Below are 21885 nucleotides of genomic sequence, written 5' to 3'. Positions count from 1 at the left end.
ACAGCCTTTTCCAGAGGGAAGTTGGGGCTACCACAATTAGGGCAGAGAGAATCAAAGCGAATAATGCAACATGGAAGAAAATTATGACAAGATAAATTTAAAAGGAGAAATTGTTGTACCCAAGACTCTGGCTGAAGTAGTTTTCTTAAAGTAGACATAAAATTTAACTCTGAGCTTCCTGGTAGCAGAGGCAAAAAGTGAAATGAAGCACTGCCCAGGAGAGCACTCTAAGCCATCTAAGGTTATTAACCAGAAACTCATTGAGAGATAGACTCCAGGCAAAAACCCATCTCTGCAAAGGAGAGTTATTGCACCAGGGACTCTGGAGAAATAATTATGATGATCAGATTCAACTTACCTCTGAGTTTCCTGGGAGCAGTGACCAAAAAGGGAACGGAGTTGGGTTGCCTCAAGAGTTCTCACTTGGTGATTAAATGATAAGTTTCTAGTCCTATCTTGAGAGCAGTTCCACGCATCTGGATTTTATACTTGGGGAGTGTTGTGCTGCTCTGGCAGGTCTCAGGCCAGGGCAACTGACAGGGATCCTGGAGCTTCAATGCTAGTTTACTGTAGAGAACAATGACAGGGCCTGGACTCCAGAGCCTCAGGGGTTGTTCTCCCCCGGGGTGGGCAGAGCCTGAGGGACTGGCAGCACTTCCTTCATCCTGAGAGCGGTGGATTCATAACGAAGGTGTTGGGCCTGAGAGAGGCGGGGCTTCAAGGCCCAGATTAGTTCTTCTTCCAAAATCCATTTAGGTACTGGGAGTAGGGGTTCCCAGAAGGAGAGTTGGGGAAGCTCTCTTGTTCCTTAGGCCTTCGGTTAACACCACAAGTGTGGGCTTTCCCCTGTGGATCGAGCCTAGGCAGGGTTCCAGAAGGTTCCTCCCAGGAATGCTTAGACTACTTGGTGATACAGCATTTCCATGCCTCGATTTCCCCAGATAGGCATCCTATCTGCAGAGAGAACCCTTCTTTGTTGTTCCCACTGTAAGGGCTTTGAGCAATGTGATACCAACATGCCTGGTATTTTCAGCTCTCCTACCCAACAGCCCCAGGGATGGTGTCCCAGGACCAGGGGTCGGAGCAAGAATGGAATAAAGGACTGCCTCGGAGGAGAGGGAAGGGGTCCCGTGGGAGCAGCAAGCAGAAGAAACTGAGCGTCAACTCCAGAAGGTAGGGTGTGTAGCCACCTCTGTCATTTCCACATGTGCCCTTAGTGTCAGGAACTGTAGACCGTGGTTTCCCTGACTCCCCAGGAAAGACCTCACGTGGGATTCAAAAGGCATCTCTGTGCCCCAGAGAAAAGAGTTCTTGTTTATGACCAAGGTCTGAAGTTTCACGGGGGAAGGACTGAACTCGCTTCCCCATCCGTCTGCCTCGCATGGCCCTGCTGGCGGGTGGTTTTCAATGGCGTCTTTCTAAGGCCAGGAATTCAGCAAATATTTGAAATAACTGAGTTGAAAACACATCCATCCAGTTTAAGTCCTGAAGAGAGAGCATGTTAATTATTTACAGCTTTTATTGCTTTTTTAATTATGCAAGCAATGCATGTCTTTTGCAGAAAGATTAGAAAATACAGATGAGCAAAGACAAAACAATAAAACGTTCTGGTAATCTCACCACCCGAGACAATCACTGTTAACATTTAGGTGTGTGCCCTTCCAGACTTTTCACTCTGATGCATATGCACATAATCTGCCAGCAACAAATGGGGGGAACATGGATTTTAACACCACTCCTTCATCATGTCTTTCTTTGACTGTCTTGTTCCTTTGCTCAAAACCCTTCAGGCTGCCCGCTAGTACAAGCTCTAAAGCGAATTCTTTAACCAGCCCCTGTCCCCTCTCGGCCGCCCATGAAGCTTTTGGGCCTTGTTCTCCCACAATCCCCTCCTCTCCTACTCACTGTGACTACAAGCGGTCTTGTCCGGCCCGTTTCCATTCTCTGATCGCACTCTGAGCCCAGGTCCCTGATGCTCTCCTGCCTTTTCCCTTCACACCTTGGCTCCCAGCAGTCTCTGCTTCCGGGAATGCTCATGGCCTCCTACTCCCACCCCCTACCTGTCAATATTTGATCCAAAGTCTAGATAGTCTTCAAGAGGCAATGCAAATTCCTAGTTATTCCCTACAGTTGCTCAGATCCTCAGCGGCTGGAGATGCCATAGCCTCTTCTGAGGTCCCTGCCAACGTTTCAGTTTTCTGCCAGGCGACCAGAGCAAGTGTCGCTGAGGGCTGCTCTGTGCCGGCCACTGTGCGGTGACTCCCCATTTTTTCTCATGAGGAAACTGAGGCACGGAGAGGTCAGGCCACCTGCCAAGGACCCAGCTTTGAGCCAGCAAGTCTTACTCCAGAGCCCGTATGCCAGACAGCAGCTTGTCCCAGCGTTCCCCAGCCTGTAACCGGCACCAGAGTCACTTGGAGTTTTCTGGAGTTTTTCTTGTGATGCCTCAGGGGTGGTGCCTACAATTCCGCATTTCTAACAAGTTGCTGGTGATGCTGAGTTTGCTGGAGCAGGTTGCATTTTGGAGGAGTGATGATTTGCACTGCCCCAAACCACGTCTTGTACTTTGCAACTCCCATCTATCCCACCCAATCTTCTGCACTTTCTTTCGTTTCTTGGGACTCATGTGGTAGACTGTGTTCACCCCAATAATCTCATTGTCTTGCTGTACCCTCAGTCACACCTGCACAGTCATTTTTGCCATGGAAGATAACATCCACACAGGTTCTGGGGGTTAGGGTCTGGATGTCATTTTTCTACCTACTACACTCTCTATCCATCTGCCCACATGTATGATAGTATATATGCATGTCTCAGTTTATGTCTCAATTTATACATCCACCTACCCACTCACATGTGTATGAACGCATCTCTGCCTGTCTGTCATCTATCAACATGTGTGTTCTCTCCTCAAGAAAGAAGCCTGTTTTTTATTTTTATTCACTTTCCCGTTTCACTTCAGTTGTCTTAACGTTCTATGGAAAATGAAATACTGTAGCAGAGATTCACCTCAAGGCCTTAGCTCACAGAGAATGGTAAAGTCCATGTCTCAGAGCATCTGCTCTCTTTCTCTTTTTTTTTGAAAAAAAAAAAATACAAGAAAGCTCAGAAAATATATAATAGACTCCTGGGTAATGATCAAGAATTAATAAACGTTAACATTTTGTCATAGTTGCTTCTGAACCTTTAAAAAAATAAAACAAATGAAATATTACTTTATATATTATGCATTATGTAAAATAAAATAATTAAAACCAAACAGGTAATTATGTAGTTTTATGTATTTGGCACTAATTGTTTCAATCGTTGTTTTCATACTTTGCAAATCAATATATCCACTAATAATATATCATATTGGTTTGTGTCTTTAAAATAGGTATATAAATATTATTCTAAATTTATTGTTTCTCAGTTGGATTTTTAAATTCAGTATTGTGTTTTTGAAGATCTAACCATGTTACATACGGTCAAATTCATTATCTTTATTGCTATACAGTGTTCCAGCCCATGAATACAACACATTTTATTTTCTATTCCCCTATTTATGTCATTTAAATTGTTTCCAATTTTTTTGTTGTTGCTAACTTTGCAATGAGCATGCTTACACATCCTCCTTAGGCACAATGCAAGCAGTGTTTTAAGAAATATACCTAAAAGTAGAATTGCTGGTTATAAGATAATCACATTTCCAACTTTACAAGTGAATAGCAAGTCCCTCCACACAGGGCTGTGTAATTTTACATTTCCTCCAGCAATGAGTGAGAGTCTGCTCTGCTCCCATATTCTTACTAATGTTTGTTATTAGCAGATTTTTAATGTTTTTGCCCATCCAGAATTTGTAGGATTCTCTCTGTTCTAGATTTGTACATATTCTTTGCCTATTACGTATATTGCAAATATTTTTCAAAGTCTGCTGTTTGTCTTTTTAAGCCTGTTCACTTATATTTACCCACATTCTTGCAAATATCTTGCCTCTTCATTCTTTTTCACATATCAGACCTTCCTTCTGGGATTGCTTTCTTCTGTCTGAAACATGTCCTTCCGAATTTCCTTTAGAGAAGAAAAATGGCATTTTTATTCGTCTGAAAATGTATTTATTTCCTAAATATCCTTGTTGTTGAAAAATATTTCTACTGAGTATAAAATCCTAGGTTGACAGTTATTTTCTCTCAGTACATCAAGCAATTATTGCCATATCCTTTGGCTTCTGTGTTGCGGTGGAGAAGTCGGCTGTTAAGTCTACTTATCTGTCTTTTGAAAATCTTTTATCTCTTGCTATGTTTAAGATCTACTTTTAATCTTCGGTGTTCTATACTTTTACTTTGATGTGTACAGGTACATGCTACTTTTATTTATTCCATTAGGAATCCATTGGGCTTCTATGATTTGTGGGTTGATGTCTATCTAGAAATTTCTCAGCCATCATTCTTCAAACGTTGCCTCTACCTCATCCTCTGTCCTCTCTTTCTGGAACACTGAAATAACGTATCCTAGACAGTCCCTATCTTTCATGTCTCTTAACCTCTATTTTCAATAACTTTGTGTCTGTGCTATAATCTAGGTATTTTGTTCAGATCTATCTTTAAAATTTTACTAAGTTTTCTTATTTTTTTGAAAAGCTCTATTGAGGTATATTGAATTTTAATGTTATGCATATTTAAAATACACAATTTTATAAATTTTGACATATGTACACACTTGTGAAACCAGCAACACAATCAAGATAATGAATGCATCCATAATGCGTAGTTTCTATGTGTCCCTTTGTAATTCCTTCCTCCTGGCCATCCTACAGCCCTCTTGTCCCCAGGTAACCATTGATGTACTTTGTGTCACTATAGATTAGTTCACTTTTCCTCAAATTTTATAGAAATGGAATCATACAATATGTGCTCTGGTGTTGTTCTTGTTATTTGTTTGTTTATTTATTTTGGCTTGGCTGCTTTTTTCACTCAGCAGACTATTTTGAGGTTTATCCATGTTGTTGTGTGTATGAAAAATTATATCCTTTTTATTGCCAATTAGGATGGATATGTCACAATTTTTTTTTTTTATATTCACTTGGTAGACTTTTGGTTTGTTTCAGGTTGGGTCTATTACAAATAAAAACTAGAAATATTTATCTATAAGCCTTGGTTGGTATGGTTACATGCTTTAAATTCTCTTGGGTAAACATCTAAGAGTAGAATGGCTGGATCACATGGTTGATGCATAATTAAAAATTTAAGAAGCTGCTAAACGATTTTCCAAAGTGGTTGTGTCATTTTACATTTCCACTAGCAGTGTGCGAGAGTTCTAGTTTCTCCATATCCTTGCCAACATTTGGTGTGGCCATTGTTTTTCATTTCAGTCATTCTAATAGGTGTGTAGTGGTAGCTTATAGTTTGAATTTGCATTTACCTGGTAACTGATGGTACTGAGAATCTTTTTATGTGTTTGTTTGTCACTCCTGTATCTTCTTTGCGGAACTATCTGTTCAAATCTTTTGCCCATTAAAAAAGATAGGTTGTTTATTTTATTTCTTCTTTTTATTTCTTTTAGAAATATGTATTTTTTTTAATTTGATTTCTTACTTTGCTACGGACCTTGGCATGATGTAACTTAACCATTTCTAGCTTGCTTACTATCTTGGGAATTATTTTTCTCCCCCTGCCCCCACAATTCTTCGTGAAGTTTTGAAATTGCAGGTACATAATAAGATGGAAATATGGTGTATGAGAAATGGGATCAATGACAGGCCATGAAAAGCTGTTTTTCCAAAATCTAAGCAAATGTCCTATCAGTACGGGGCAGTCAGGCCCCCTCACCCATCTCTTCTACAGTGACATGGTAGTTAAGAGAAGAGGTTTCAGAGTCAGATTTAGATCCTGATTCTGTCACTTAGTTGAGTCACTTTCCTCATGTTACTAGACCTCACTAAGCTTCCATTTCCACATCTGTAAAATGATTTACTAATAACCGCCTAACCATGTTGTTGTAGAGATTAAATGAAATGACGTATGTGAGGTGCTTTAACACCAGAAGTGGCATAGGCAAAGTGGTCCCATAAAGATGTCTATTACCATCTTTATTTGCTTTTCCAGAATCTATCCGAACTATGATTTCTTCCTCTGTTACCCAAAATAAGATGCATTTTTTTTTTAAGGGCACAGGTGCTTTCTTTCTTTTTTAAATGATTTTTTAATTAAAAATATAGCTAACATACAATATTATATTACTTTCAGGGGGATATTACAGTTATTCAACATTTATATAACTAAAGAAGTGATCACCATGATAAGTCCAGCCACCATCTGACACCATACCAAGTTATCACAATATTACTGACTATATTCCCTATGTTGTACAGTACATCCCCATGACTTATTTGTTTTATACCTGGAAATTTGGACACCTTAATCCCCTTTTTAATTTATCAATTACATTTGACATTCAGTATTATTTTATGTTAGTTTCAGTTGTGGTTTAATGGTACAGTATAATGGTTACACATTTATATAATTTAAGAAGTGACACCCTGGACTAGTCTAGTACCCACTTGGCACTATACATAGTTATTACCATATCATTGACTATATTCCCTATGCTTTACTTCACATCCCCCTGATTATTTTGTAACTACCAATTTGTACTCCTTAATCACTTCACCTTTTTCACCCTGCTTTCCAAACCCCTCCCATCTATCACCCCAACAAATCTAGTACCCATCTGACACCATACATAGTTATTATAATATTATTGACTGTATTCTTTATGCTGTACCCTATGTCCCTATGACTACTTTGTTACAACTAATTTGTATTTCTTAATCCCTTTCCCTTTTTACACATACACCCTCAACACCCCTCCCATCTGGCAACCATCAAAATGTTTTCTGTATCTATGAGTTTGTTTCTGTTTTTGTTTGTTTGTTTATTTTGTTCTTTAGATTTCATATATAAGCAAAATCACATTGCATCTGTCTTTTTCTGTCTGACATACTCCACAACACCCTCCGTGTCCATCCATGCCTTTGCAGATGGCAAAAAACCATTCCCTTCCCTGGTTGAGCAATATTCCATATGTACCACCTCTTTTTTATCCATTCATCCATCGATGGACACCCAGGCTGCCTCCACATCTTGGCCATTGTAAACAATGCTGCAATGAACATATGGATGCACATGTCCCCCTGAAGTAGTGTTTGGGTTTGGCCACATCCACAGCTTATGGGCTGCTGTGTGGGGGGCTGACCCTACTGAGTGGGATTTGCTCCAGTGGGCTCTGGTGCCTGTTAAGACCGTCCTTTGTGTGTGCTGCTTGTGGGCTAATTGGGAAGTTCTCTGCTATGGTCTGAAGCCAACCTCCAAGTATGTTGGTTCTGAGGCCTCTTGGGAGGGGCTCCAGTGCAGGCCCAGGTCACCCACTGCCTCTGACTGGCTGGAGACTACCTGGTAGGAGCTACAAGTGATTCACAGTTGTTTGCTGGCTAAAGTTGGAGGCATGTGGAGAGGCCATGCTGCGAATCAAGGATGGCTGCCACAAATAGCTCTGCAAAAAGCCAGGACACTCCAAGGCTGGTTGCTACCTGCCAGCTCCCTTAAGATTAAGCCACTGATAAAGCCTCGTGCAGTATGCGAGTTGGGTGAGGAAGGGTTTCAGGGAGTCACTAGAGTGGGAAGAATTAGTGGTCACTAGGTTAATGTAGACTATGGTTTGGTGTCAGTGCTGAGCCTGGCGCTACTCAGCAAAAATCTCAGAGCTCACTGAGGCCAGTTGCCACCCAGCTGGAGCCTATGGACTCTGATGGTTTTCCAAGAAAGAATGCAATGTGGGCGGGGCTGGCTGCTCATGCAGAAAGGGCCTCCAGCATTGAGGGAATTGGGTGGGGTGGGGTCCTAGTGAGTCAGCAGGGTGGAGCGATTGGAGCTCACCAGACCAATCAGATTCAGATTTGTCCATAAGCGCGGGGAGCGGGTTCAACACAGGAAAGATGCTGTCAGCCTGCCAGCTGCATGGGAGAAGTTCTCCTCACAGGAAAAGTGGTGACTGTCTTCCAGTCCTTGCCTTGAAACCATATACCTCAGTCTGCAACCCATCCCCCACCCCCGTATGCCTCCAATGCCCCGAGTCACCATCCCTGCACCAGAGCCCAGAGTGAGTGTTTGCAAGCAAGAGAGTGTGTGCACGGGGCCGTTTAAGAGGATGTGTGGGTTTCCTGCAGCCTTCCATCTCACTCGAATGATTCGAATCCCCACTGTTTCTCACAGCCAGATGTTGTGGGGGCTCCTCTTCCCAGCACTGGTACTCTGGGCTGGGGAGGCTGGTGTGAAGCTGGGGTCTTGCTCCTCTGGGGAGAAACTGTTGCCAAGATAGCCCTCCTGATTCTCAATTGCCACACAGAGGTTTGGGGCCTGTTCTGTGTCTCTGCACTCATACCAGTCTCAATGTGGCTTCTTTATATCCTTAGTTATAAAGTTTCTGTTCAGCTGGACTTCAGATGGTTCTCTAGGTTGATTGTTCTACAATTTAGTTGTAATTTTAATGTGTTCATGGAAGGAAACAGGCATAGTATTTGTATACTCTGCCATCTTGGAGGAGTCGTTTTTTTTTTTATTATTGAGTTTGAAGAGCTCTTTATATATTCTGGTTATAAGTCCTTTATCAGATATATGATATGAAAATATTTTCTTCCAGTCTCTACTTTGTCTTTTTATTCTCTTAATGGTGTCTTATAATAAGTAAGTGGTTTTAATTTTAATGAAGTCTAATTTTCATTGATTTCTTTGGATTGTGTTTTTGGTGTCGTAACTGAAAAAAATCTTTGCCTAAACTCACAGCTACAAATATTTTTCTTGTAAATTTTCTTCTAAAGTTTTATACTTTTGGGTTTAACATTCAGGCCTATGATTCATTTTTGCTTAATTTTTGTATATGTTGTGACATATAAATCAAAGTTTTTATTTTTGCATGTGAATATCTAATTGTTCCAGCACCATTTGTTCATCTCTTTGTTCTGGTGCAAATACTGCACTGTCTTGATTACACCACATGACTTGAAGACTTACTGTAAAACTAAGTATTCAAGACAGTGTGGTATTTGCATCAAAATGGACAAATAGATCAATGAAACAGAAAAAAGAATACAGAAATAGGCCACATGTATATGGCCAATTGATTTTTGACAAAGGTTCAAAGGAAATTTAGTAGAGCAAGTATAGTCTTTTCAACAAATGGTACTGGATCTGGAAAATTTCTCTGCCATTAAGTTGAGGCAATCCCAAGGCTTACCTCATTTGTTTCTCTTCTCTCAGGAATCACTGCTTTCATTGCTTAATACACTGTCCAGTTTTTTAATTTTTACTTGAGAGGGTAACTCTTGTTACTGTTACACCATCTTGGTTGGAAAAAGTCCCTGGACTATTGCAATGGCCTCTGAATTGCCCCACCTTTCCTGCTTTTATTGATCTGTTGAATTTTACATTTAATTGTTAATGTAGATAATGTTTTATTTCCAAAAGGTTCCATTTAACTATTTTCAGATATGCTTGGTTGTTTTTATAGTCTCTTGCTCTTTATTTTTCTTTTCTCTTTGTTTATTGAGTTATGATTGACTTACATAAAAGCTGTACATATTTAACATATACATCTCGATGAGTTTGAAGATAAGTGTACATCTACTGTGTTACCCTGAAAAAAAGACCTAGCTGGACAGTCAGCTCTAATGCATCTTTTGGAGCAAAAATTAATGTAAGACCCGGTATTATATTGTATTATATTATATCAATTATATTATATTATATTACATTATATTATATTATATTATATTATATTATATTATATTATATTATACCGAGTCTTATAGTATAGTAAACTAAGACCAGGTCTTATAATAAAATAAGACTGGGTCTTATATTAATTTTTGCTCCAAAAGATGCATTAGAGCTGATTGTCTGGCTAGGTCTTATTTTCGGGGAACATGGCATCACCACATACACTATCCTAAACTTATCTGTCATCTTTAGAATTTTCTTTCCTCCTTTTTTTTTGATAAGAATATTTGACATCAGATCTACCCGCTTAAAATTTTAAGTATACAGTGCAGTGTTGTTAACTGTTGATCTCTGGGATTAATTCATTTTTGCATAAGTGAAATTTTGTACCCTTTGATCAACACCTCCTTTATTCCCCTTCTCTCCAGGCCCTGGTAACCACCATTCTACTCTCTATTTTTATGAGTTTGACTATGTTAGATTCCTGATATAAGTGGGACCATGTAGTATTTGTTCTTCTGTACCTGGCTTATTTCATTTAGCATAATGTCTTTCAACTTCATCCATGTTGTAGCAAATGGCAATATTTTCTTTTTTAAGGCTGAGTAGTATTCCATTGTACGTATATGCCACATTTTCTTTATTCATTCTTTTGTTAATAGACATTTGGGTAGTTTTCCATATCTTGGCTATTCTAAATCATGCTGCAAGGAATGTGGGTATACAGATATCTTTTCGAGATCCTGATTTTAATTTGTTTTGGTATATACCCATAAGTGGGATTGCCAGGTGATATGGTCGTTCTATTTTTTAACATTTTGAGGAACCTCCATACTGTTTTCCACATTGTTTCATATTGAATGTACCAATTTATATTCCCATCAACAGAGTGCAGGATTCCCTTTTTCCCACATTCTTGCCAACACTTTTTTTTTGGTAATAGCCATCCTAACAGGTATGAGGTGATATTTCATTGTGGGTTTGATCTGCATTTCCCTATGATTAGTGATGTTGAGCACTTTTTCAAATATCTGTTGGCCATGTGTATATCCTCTATGGAGAAATGTCTATTTAGGTCTTTTGCCCATTTAAAAAAATTGGGTTATTTTTGTTTGTTTGTTTGTTTTTGAGTTATATGAGTTCCTTATATGTTTTGGATATTAACCTTTTATCAGATATATGGTTTGCAAATATTTTCTCCCATTCTGTAAATGTCTTTTCATTTGTTGATTTTTGTCTTTTCTCTGCAGGAGCCTTTTAGTTTAATGTAGTCCCACTTGTTCATTTTTGTTTTTGTGATCTGTGCTTTTGGTGTCATATCCAAGATATCATTGCCAAGGCCAATATCCAGAAGCTTTCCCCTGTTTCCTTCTCAGAGTTTTACAATTTCAGGTCTTACGTTTAAGTCTTTAATTCATTCTGAGTTGGTTTTTTGTGTATGGTGTGAGGTAAGGGTCCAATTTCATTGTTTTGCATGTGGAGATCCAGCTGTTCCAGCACCATTTATTGAAGAGGCTGTCCTTTCCCATTGTGTATTCTTGACCCCCTCTTGAAGGTCAGTTTACAGTAAAAGGTGGGTTTATTTCTGGGCACTCTATGCTGTTCTATTGGTCCATAGTTCTGTTTTTCTGCCAGTACCATACTATTTTTTATTACTATAGCCTTGTAATAGATTTTGAAACAGGAGGTGTGATGCTGTCTGCTTCAATTGTCTTGTTCAAGGTTGCTTTGGTTATTTGAAATCTCTTGTGGTTCCCTTTGGATTTTAGGATTGTTTTTTCTGTTTCTTTCATCTTTACTCTTATTTTCCATCTTTTTCAAGGACACACTTAATATTTTGCATCTGATAATGCCAACATAGGAAGTCTTGGCATGTTTGACTTGTTTTATGTACTAGCTCGCAATAATGGTGACTTGTGGCCATGTTTGTTTTCAGATTTTTCACAGTGAGCTACGATTTTTGGAACTTTGAGACTTGGGTTGGATGTGAGTTTCTTCAGGAATGATTTGTTTTTGCTTCTGCTAGGTGCCTGGAGGCACCCACTGGGTACCACTTTAAGTAAAATTCTTAGTTTTAGATTTCTTCATGTCACTCTGTAGCGTGAATTCAGATTGCAAACTCATGAGAAGACTGTCTCATTGTTATGAAATTAACAAGAGAGACTTTTATCCCTTTCACTCAGTGAAAAGATTGGATTTTTTTAAGTCTCCTGGACAGATGGTAGGGGTAGGGTGCGTTATTTTTAATTCACCCACATATTGAGATATGATCCTCTGAGGTCTCAGCTTTATGCAGGACTAGAGTTGGCTCTTCCCTTTGACTCTCACCTAGAATTGATTCTAGGTTTGAATTCTGTACCCCGCACTACAGCAGACCATGAAAATGGAAAACCAAGTTCACTTGGCTTTGCAAATACCCTCAAAATGAAAGCTTTCTTACCTTTTCAGGTTTCAGTTTTCACTTGGATTTGGACTTTTAAATGTATCTTACTTTTTAACCTTAACACCAATATGTTGCAATATAAGTTTTAAACATTTTAATATTTTAATCTGCATTTTTAGTTGTTTTTAGTATAAGGGTGAATATGGTGGTAGTCAATCAGAGTAATGAGTCCATAGTACTGTCTGAAATGGACTTGTTATTTCGTAACCTTGTTTATGATTCTCTTGTCATCAAGAAGTTATAATTTTGATGTAGTGAAATAGAGCTAACTTTTCAGTTATAATTGTTACTTTTAGGTCTTGTTTAAGAAATCTTTTCTTATTTTCAAGCTCCCAGTGTCACAAATACAAAAATATATTCTGTAATGTACAGAGGTGCCAAAAAAATGTATACACATTTTAAGAAGGGAAAAAACTGTACTACAATTGTAATACTCAATATAGACCAATAACAAAAGACAAATACAAGTCACGTTTGACCTCTGCAATTACAAGAAGTGCTCAAAGTGGTTACCGCCAGTGCCCAGACCCTATTGATTGTGGCGAACATTGTTTGGTAGACTTCTGTGGCAAGCATGTAAACTGTTCCAACACCTCAGCAGAAACAGCAAAACTTGTTGCTGTGTGAGGCCTCCAGATTTTCCCTTGTGCACGTCACACGCAGCATCATGTGTCTCCAACTTACCACGAATGTGTGCAATTGTTAGGCATATACGTTGGAGGTTCTGTTGCATACTCACGACTCCATTGTCGTTGTACTTCCACAACGTTCTCGAATTTCAAATACCACTTCAAAATGGTCTTGTGCTCCTTGAATAACAACCAGGCTTCCACCATTTTCTCTGACTGTCTTGCCTGTCGCATGGTGACGATAGCACTCATTTGATTAACACCATCTTTTCATTGACTGTCATACTATACAGTGCTACCATAATTTAATTCAACTTTGAAAAGTAATACACAGATAGCATCTCTTAAAATGTGTATACATTTTTTTTTGGCATACCCAGTATAATGTAAGGAAAAACTAATATTTGTCCATATTGAAAACTATGGACCATGGGTCAAATTTGGCTTTTGACCTGTGTTTGAATGCCCTTGTGAACTAGACATGGTTTTTACATTTTTAAAAGGATACACACACACACACACACACACACACACACACACACACACACACAGAATATCTGGCAAAGGTTGTACGCGGCCTGCAAAGTTGAAAATATTTACTATCTGGACACTTATACAAAAAGGATGCAGACTCCTGGATTAATCACTTTTTTTTCTCACTTATTTGCTGTATTTTAACTTTCCCCTCATACTTGGAGTTTTTTTAGGGCCCTCCATTCCATTTCATCCGTCTCTTTGTTTGTTGTTAACTCCAAATATCACACTGTAATGAAAATGGCTGTTTTCATTAATGAAAGTACATGAGTCAAAGGAGAGGATGAGAAAATGCAGGATCCATTTTCAGAGTGGAAATGGAAAAAATGTAGAAATTCATACTTGGATGCCTAATTGCCCTGACATTAACTAGAGGCGTAGGATTCAGAGAGCTCGCAGAATACGTCTCTGCCATGTCTAAAGCAAGCACTGGACCATGGAATTGGATTCTATTGATTAATTTGTAACTGTGTACAGTGCCATATGAAGCATGAAACACCCAGAGACTTGTTCTAGGAAGCTTCTGACAAACGGAACAATGAGCTGTGAAGTCCCCAGCGAATCCGAATGAACGAGGAGGAGATGGGAGGTTATATGGGAGAAAGGTGCTCTGTGAAGCCTAAATTACACATGAATCATTGAGGGGGAGCAAAAGAGAAAAGCCTGGGCACTGAAAATGTAATGCTCTTAACTGACGGTGTTTTTCCTTACGGAGTAGATGTTTGTCTGTCTGAGGCGTGTGTCTACTCACTTTAGCCATGGCACAATTTACTTGTTCAGTGAGATTACACTGTCAGTAAGGAGAGCTCAGTCTCTGAAGTGAGTTGGAAACACAGCCATCCCTAGAGAAGTGATGGCCACCACTACACATGGTTGAGATACTTTGTCACATTCCCCATGACACCAGAAGCTTTGACCATGGTCCCAGATTCTGCTTAGTGGGACACAAAGGGTCTACCATACCTCCACTTCACTTCTCTTTGCTTTGTTATTTCCTTCTATGGGCTCAAGAGAGGAATAATATGACAGGCCACATGTTCTTTCCCCAGGATGAGCATGTGTGCGGTAGGTGTGTAAACCTGTAAGACTCTCCTTGGAGAAGGGGACAGGGTGGGGTTGGAGGAGGCAGGGTGGTCAGTGGTTTTCAGGCAGCATCAAGATACATGACAAAAACCTCCCCTGCCTCCTTTTATGAATGTCCTACTGCACTCCAGCCAATACTAGTGTCTCCTGAGCTCTTGACTTTGGCCAACCAGCTGTCATTGTCCCTGCTGGAGCTGAATGTGGGGTAAGAAGACTTTTTTCTGACAGGTTTTCTATGAGGGCTACAAACAAAGATGTCACACTGATCTTACAGCAGTGTCAATAACCTATGCTCTTAAAGGAAGACTGACAGAGAGAGACCAAGAGAGCAGAGGGTATGCTGAGCCTAGGAGTTGGATTTAAAATCGGGACTTTAAATGGCAGCTTATTAAAAAAAAGTAAACCACTATACAGGCCAGCTAAAAGCAGCAAATTAGACAGAAATACAGAAATCTAGATTGATCTCATAAACATGACCTCGAGTAGAAATAAAGTAAGGAAAAGAACGGCTCTGTGGTTCAATGTCATGCACAAAAGTGACACTACATATTTATCAGGATGTGTGCATATTGAAGGGTGTTTATCAAACATACCCAAGTGAATATCTCTGAGGGAAGTAGGTAAATGGGAGTGAGGAGAAGGGAAGGAGGGGAAGACAGTCAAATCATGCGTCTGCGGTTGGGCTCACCGGAAATAAAGCCTGAGGTGGCGATTCTTGGCCAAGTAACTTATGGAGGGCCGACTCTCAGGAGGCTTGTAAGGGAGTGAAGGAAGCAGACCAGGGCAAGGGAAGAGCTAAGCAAAGATTTGGTGTTGGCTATCCAGTCCTGCCTGATCCCATGGGGAGTTCTGGAGTGTGAAATGCACCAGAGACTGTCCTACTTAGAAGCAAAGGGACTGGGCTGTCATATCCCATGACAGTCAGTCAATGGCTAATGGTCTTTCCTGAGAGGGGTGCATGTGTGCAAACTCCCCCAGGTCTCTCCAGGCAAGATGGCACCCATCTACCAAGGGCAATCGTCTAGAGAGGGGCTAAGTGTGGACCAGTAGTAGTCAACACTCCAGCAACGGGGTGTGGATGTGCAGCCTGGTGAAGGTGAGAGGCAGTCACGGGGTCCGCTAAGCGGCAGGAGGCCTGGCGTGACTGGTGATGGGGGAACCTGCGCCACTGTGTCACCCTGGCTGTTCATCCCCAGGGTGATCCTGCTCCATGAGGGGCGGCACGTGGAATGTCCTGGGAGAACCCAGGAGAGAAAGAAACAGACCCTGCCCAGGACTTAACAAAATATTACTTTGAAGACAATGCCAAGATCCACTTGGGTTCTCCCCGCAAGGTCCAAAGGGTTGAAATTCCACCTTAATGAGACCTGAATTCAGGGGCCAGGACTCTCCCAGCAGGCTCCCAGTTATTTTCATTGAGTGGAGTGCCTTGCTTGGATATTTTCCAAAAGCAAAACCTCCCTGCAGTTCAAACTGTGCCATTCTTAACACCTGCAAGCGTGTGGCAGTCACCCACGGACTTGGGGGCAAAGGTGACCCACAGCACATAGAAGAATTCTCCCTGTGACCCCCCCACCTTCCTTCCTCCCTTTGTTTCTGCAGTTTGAAATCACTCTCCGCCCCAGTCCAGCAGGAGCCCCGACTGGTTCAGGGCTTGTGATTATCGAAACAGCAGCCCTGTTACTTTCCACCCCAGCTCAGATTGCTCTTTCAGGAACCTGTGGTCTTGACAAGCAGTGATGGACTGCTTCAAAAAACAAGGCAGGCACCCCTGGGGAATGACAGCTCCTGTTCAAGGCCAGGGAGGCAACATTATCTTGTACGTGGAACCCCTCCCAAACACCAGAAAAAATGAACAAAAAGTCACTTTCTCATTGTTGGTGCTGTAAAAATCAGCACCCGAGAGGATACTGCATTCATACTGCAGAACTTAATTAAAATTCTGCGAGCAGCCCTGGTGATCATGGGACTGCGGCTGGATGTCGGCAGCTCAGACAAATGAGACAGGAAAATGGCCAAGTGGGTTGCCTCACCTTCCTCCTCAGCCAGGTGGTTTGAAAGAGCGTCATGGGAATAGAATTCTTGTGAACTGAGGTTTATAAAGAGAAGGGAGTCTTTGTGGCTTGACCAGGCAGCTAGAAGCAGAGCAAAGATGCTTTCAAAGAGCTGACCACTGATGGTGACCTCTACAAAATGGTACAGAGCCCTGGGTCAGAGCCTAGCTCCCACCTGACCAACTGGTCTGCCTGTGTCTCAGGGCACATCACAGCTGCTTGGGGTCTCAGTTCTGTCACCTGCAACATGGGGGCGCTAGACTAGCTTGCTGATCTGTGGTTTCTTGCACATCCCTACTACTGGTAGTAAACAGTTTTGAGCCTGTACCCTAACACATGCATAATTGTTCATTTACAAATGATACATGTGTTCTACTCCAACAATGTATTATGTACATTATAAAGGGCATGCGATGATAGACATAAGAGAGTCTATATAAAAATAATTAACTATAAATAAGAGCTCTAGAATTTTCTTTTTCTGCTGTTGTTATGCCCTCCCACTGGGATGTGAATAATTTGTTTTGGAGATTAGACCAGATCATCTAGAAAGGCTTCACTGCATGGTCTGTGATGCCCATCTTTTCAAAGGAGACCCTTTAGACCTGCACTGCCCGGTGCATTAGCCGTTAGCCGCGTGTGGCTATTTGAGTCCATTAAAATGAAATAAAATGTAAAACTCAGTTCCTCAGACACACTAGCTACATTTCAATGCTCAATAGTTTAGTGGTTAGTGGCTACTACCTTGGTCAATGCAGATTATAGAGCATTTCTGTCATTGCAGAATGCTCTATCAGATGTCTGTTTAGTAAGTGTAAGACCATAGGGTTCAGTATTTAGGTATAGCAACTAACCTTTAGTAAGTTCTTGCTATGTGCTAAGCATTATGGGAAGCGTTTTATAAGCACTACCTCATTAAGTCCCTACCACAACCTCATGAGTTAGGTCCTGTATCATCCCCATGTCATGGAAGGAAAACCAGGATAGAAGGGATAAGGTGTTTCTAAGAGCTGACAAACTACTTCGAGCCTGTGTTCTCCCAAGCCCCTTCCTCCCCCACAGGGGCTTGGGTTTTATTGTTTGAGCATCACCTTTTTGGAATTTTGTGTGTATTAACTTCTGGGAACATGCTCTCAAGACTGGTCACTATCCATGTACTTCTCTGTCCCACAGGTACAGAGGGAATTTCTTGCAGTGTCGTGTTCATATGAAAGCAGATAGACTGCGCAAGCCACTCCGGGTGCTGAGAAAAGACAGTCACCCTCCCCCACTCAAGGGGCTGGACCCATGCAGGACTCTTGGGCAGTCTTCTTCAGACATGACAGGTAACCGTTTCCTTGGAGGTGAATCCAAACTGCGTCTGAACAGGTACCAGGCTGCAGGATGAGCAGGAGATAGCCATCTATGCTCTCAAGAGCCTGAAGTTTAGCAGCGGGGACAGATGCCTGTGAGATGATGACAAAAGTGTGACATCTGTGGGTCAGTCAACAGGACCCTAAACTAGTGGACAGGGTACTGGGTGAGAATCCCCAGTGAGACTGGTTGAGAATCTAATATTGAGAAGTCAACAACCTCCTTGAGTACTGGCAATGTGTGCTACGAATTCCCAGCAACCGGAAGTCTTGGTGCCCAGCCCCTCCTCCCATCTTTAAAAAGAAAGTTCAGTTGATTCTTTCCACAGGGCCATTGCAAGGCTAAAATAGGTCAGTGGATGGGCTTGAGAGTCCACGTGAAATAGAGATATAAGTAGTTATTATGTGTGGGAGCTGCAGGGAACATTGCTTACATGTGAAGCGGTAAGAGGTGCACTCTTCATCATGCTCGGAAATACATAAAGGATGGAGTAATGGAGACGGCTTCCTGGAACACGGGCTATTTTCAGTTCTAATCACTGGGCAACCAGCACAAATTGCTTAACTTCTCTGGACCTCAATTTCCCCTCTTTCTCCCCTCTCTCCAGCAGTAATGAGCCCAATCTTAGCCTTGCTTGCAGGGTGTTGACTGGGGAAAATGAAGACCATCTGTGAAAAGGCTGCAGGGTCCCATCTGGCCAGCAGTGACTGAATTACCATCCTTTTGTGGCTAATTGTTGTCTGTTTGGCTCAAGGGCTGACCCTGGGCTCTGTCTGATGTCTGAGGTTTTGGTCCCAGACGACAGTTGGCTCACAACTCCTCCTCTATCTTTGTGTAGCTCCAGTGCCCCCTACAGGCAGATGGCGCTTTTGTGCTCCCCCTCCACTCCCAACCCTTTGCCCCCAAAGCCCTTTTCAGTGGGCAAGGACAGGACTAGTCTTGTTTCTCAGTGAGAATTTAAATCAAGATAGGTATTTGCTCAACTGCATGGCCAATTGTGGAAGGAAAGTATCGTCTCTGTGGAACGTGGAGGGTTCAGATGGCGTGGGAGAGGCCGGGATGAGGTGAGGTGGGGGTAAGGCACAAACACAACCGAGGAGCCCAGCTTTGCCCTTTCTTCGTTTTCTGTGGCCCTCGTCGTCAACCTCATCAGTTTCCTCCTTCTCAAATAGATACAACCAATGGAATTGCCCAGTGGGGTGTGCTGGGGTGATAGCACCCCTTCTAATAGAAACCACCAGAACTCTGCCAGTTGTCCCAGATGTCAGAGCTTTCTCACCAGCTCTCTTCCCAGCACCTGAAAGAGAGTTGAGTCCAGCGGCCCCCGGAAACTCACCTCAGCCTCCATGTTTAAATCCCTGAGCTCCATGCTACGCACTGAAGGCGTGAGAAAGAAAAGCTCTGCTGTCGATAAACGTGGAGCAGGGTGAAGACAGCCTCCCTTTGCTGGCATCGCGTGGGGAATGGCAGGGGTGGGTCTGTTAGCTTCCTGCTTGGAACTGTCTGTCTGTACAGCTGGGCTGTTGATGTGGGTCTCACCCACTCTGCCTCTGCGTGAAGACCAAGTGAGCTACTGTGTGTGGCAAGGGCTCTGCAGACTGTAAGGCAGATAAGTGTTGGCTGTTATTATCTACTGAGCATAACAAGCATGCATGTATCACATTGGCACATGCTGCGTGCCAATGAGTGTGGGGCATGCGGTCATAAGGGTCTCCGTTGTTTAGTGGAGGATGAGGTCAGTGTTAAGGGCGGAACCCAACGGGGGTGTTTTCTGGGGAGCTATAGGACTTCTTCTGGAAATTCGGATGTAGAGGGAATAGAACAGAGGCTTTCTGTACTAGGGAGTGGTGAGGAAATGCTCAGGGGCGAGAACGGGGGACCTGGGGAAGGCACATTGAGTCCAGGTGGGCTGGTGTGTGCTGGGCCGCATGGAAGACCCAGGAAGCCATTCAAGTCTCTGTTTCCATTGGGTACCATCGGTACTAGTTTCCAAGGGCTGCTGAAGAAATTGCCAGAAACGCGGTGGCTTAATATAACAAAAAGCGCGTTTCTTATGGTTCTGGGGTTCAGGAGTCTCCTGCTTCCCCCAAAGCTCCAAGAGAGGGTCCTTCCTGCCTCTTCCAGCTTCTGCCGGCCCCAGGCTTCCTTGGCTTGTGGCAGCGTCTCTCCATCTACTGCTTCCGTCTTCTCGTGGCCTTCTCCCCTGTGCTTCTGGGGGTCAGAGCTCTCTCTGTCCTTCCCTTAGAAGGACACTCACCATGGGATTCAGAGCCCATCCTAAATCCAGGAGCATCTTATCTTGAGATTTTTAATTTAATTACATCTGCAAAGACCCCTTTTCCAAGTACGGTCACAGTCTCCGGTTCTGTGGTTTAGGACTTGGACATATATGTTTGGGGGGCCACGATTCAACCACTACACCACTTTCACAAATTTTCTCCTATCCCCAAACCAACAGAAGTGACCTTAAAATGCGTTTCTATGTGGAAAAGACAGTGGCACACATGGATATTCAGTGTACACGATACACACCGTCTGTGTTCTTACTATAAGAGAGTTCTATTTGAAACCTAAATCAACATGAAATCATTAAGACGGAATCACCACCAGCAGCGCATGTCCCACACTCAGGGGAAGCGCTGTCCAAGTGGTTACAGGTAGCCTCAATCCTAAGACGGGTGCGTTGGGCTGTGGGACTCACTAGGTTCTCCTTAGGAAGAAGGCCCAGTGGCAGGCTGCACAGCGGATGGTCAGGGCCTCCGGTGTGGCTGTGTGGATTTGTGCCAATAGGGGCTGAAAGCCAGCCACCACCCAATTTGTCTGGCCTTGCGCCTTGGCTACGGGGCTGGGTCAGCCCAAAGCAAAGAGCCCCGGCTCTTCTCCCCTCATCCCACAGGGGGCGCCTTTCCACACACTCTCCAATAGAAGTGGGTGCCTCTTCCTAATCTGCACTTGTGCCAGGTGTGCTCATGGTGACCGTGGGGGGTCCAGGGGGATCAGAGAGACCATTTGGAAAGCCTCTGCATTTCATTGTCCTTTTCACCCCTTCTTCCCCTTAAAAGCTTCTCTCAGCCTCAGGGAGTCGTCCTGCTCCCTCCCACATAGACTAACAACAGTGGACATCTTCTGACTCCCTCCATGTTGGGAGAAATCTCACTTCTGTGCACTTCTTTTCTCACTTTGGCTTGTCATACCAAAATCTCATTTTGGCTGTCATACCAAAATCCTAAGTGGCACCCCAAACTGGGGGTGCCCCTGAATAGTGGATAAAACCCTACCTGGACAGAGAAGAGAAAAAAAAGTCAGAAACAAAATCTGAATGTGGAGCCAAGAAATAAGAGGCTATCCATAGTTCAAATTCTCCCTGGGAATGTAGGCCCCCAGTGTCGGTGACAATGTCACAGCAATAGCCTCGAATGGTGACATATGTCTGTACTTTCATGTTTATTATTTGAGCAGCCAGTTGAGCCAGAGGCCTGGGTCACCGGTGCCCATTTTCAAAGGGCTCTCTCCCCTGCAGTTAGGAAGAACACGAAGGAGATCCCCAAAGGGCAGCTGTGAGACAGCTGGGTGTGGTCTGAGCACTGGCCCGGAGAATATTAATCACCCCCTGCTCCTTATTGAAGTGTCAGGGGAACAGCGATGGCTGGTTGGTAAACCAGCAAGCCGGGCTGGATGGATCATGATGGATACCATCTCATTGGAGGGTGGTAGAGTGCATTAAAATCAGTGCCGCCTGGAAATCAAAGGGTTTGGGGATGTGAGTACCACCGCTTGCCAATACCAATATTTCATAGTGGAGTGACAGGCCCTCCGAGAGCGTTGGGTGTTTGAAGACAAAGTGCTGTAACTTCAAAGGAACTGAAAGATGGGCCTTGGTGTCCACCGTTTACAAACAACTTTCTTGTCTCCTTTGACCTGGCAGGTCCTGGGTGGAGAGATCAGAGCTGTCTTCTCAGTGAGGGAGCTGACCTTACTGTGTGTGCGTGTGTGTGTGTGCATGAGTATGCTTGTGAGTGAATGCAAGGATGTATATT

At 42.7% G+C, this 21885-nt stretch overlaps 1 protein-coding gene across 1 annotated transcript in view; it reads left to right on the top strand.

Annotated features, from left to right (window-relative positions):
* Positions 1 to 17946, top strand: part of ZNF831 (zinc finger protein 831) — a 58883-nt gene extending 40937 nt beyond the window's left edge. Inside the window, exons 3-5 of the mRNA XM_033095445.1 lie at positions 1034 to 1173; positions 17669 to 17820; positions 17864 to 17946. Coding sequence (XP_032951336.1) covers positions 1034 to 1173; positions 17669 to 17820; positions 17864 to 17946 — 375 coding nt within the window. The remainder of the gene's footprint in view (positions 1 to 1033; positions 1174 to 17668; positions 17821 to 17863) is intronic.
* The last annotated feature ends 3939 nt before the right edge of the window (positions 17947 to 21885 follow it).

Source organism: Rhinolophus ferrumequinum, chromosome 23 (assembly GCF_004115265.2).
Source record: "Rhinolophus ferrumequinum isolate MPI-CBG mRhiFer1 chromosome 23, mRhiFer1_v1.p, whole genome shotgun sequence".
Lineage (NCBI taxonomy): Eukaryota > Metazoa > Chordata > Mammalia > Chiroptera > Rhinolophidae > Rhinolophus > Rhinolophus ferrumequinum.
Note: the sequence above shows the minus strand (reverse complement) of the source record. Positions and strands in the feature narration are given on the sequence as shown.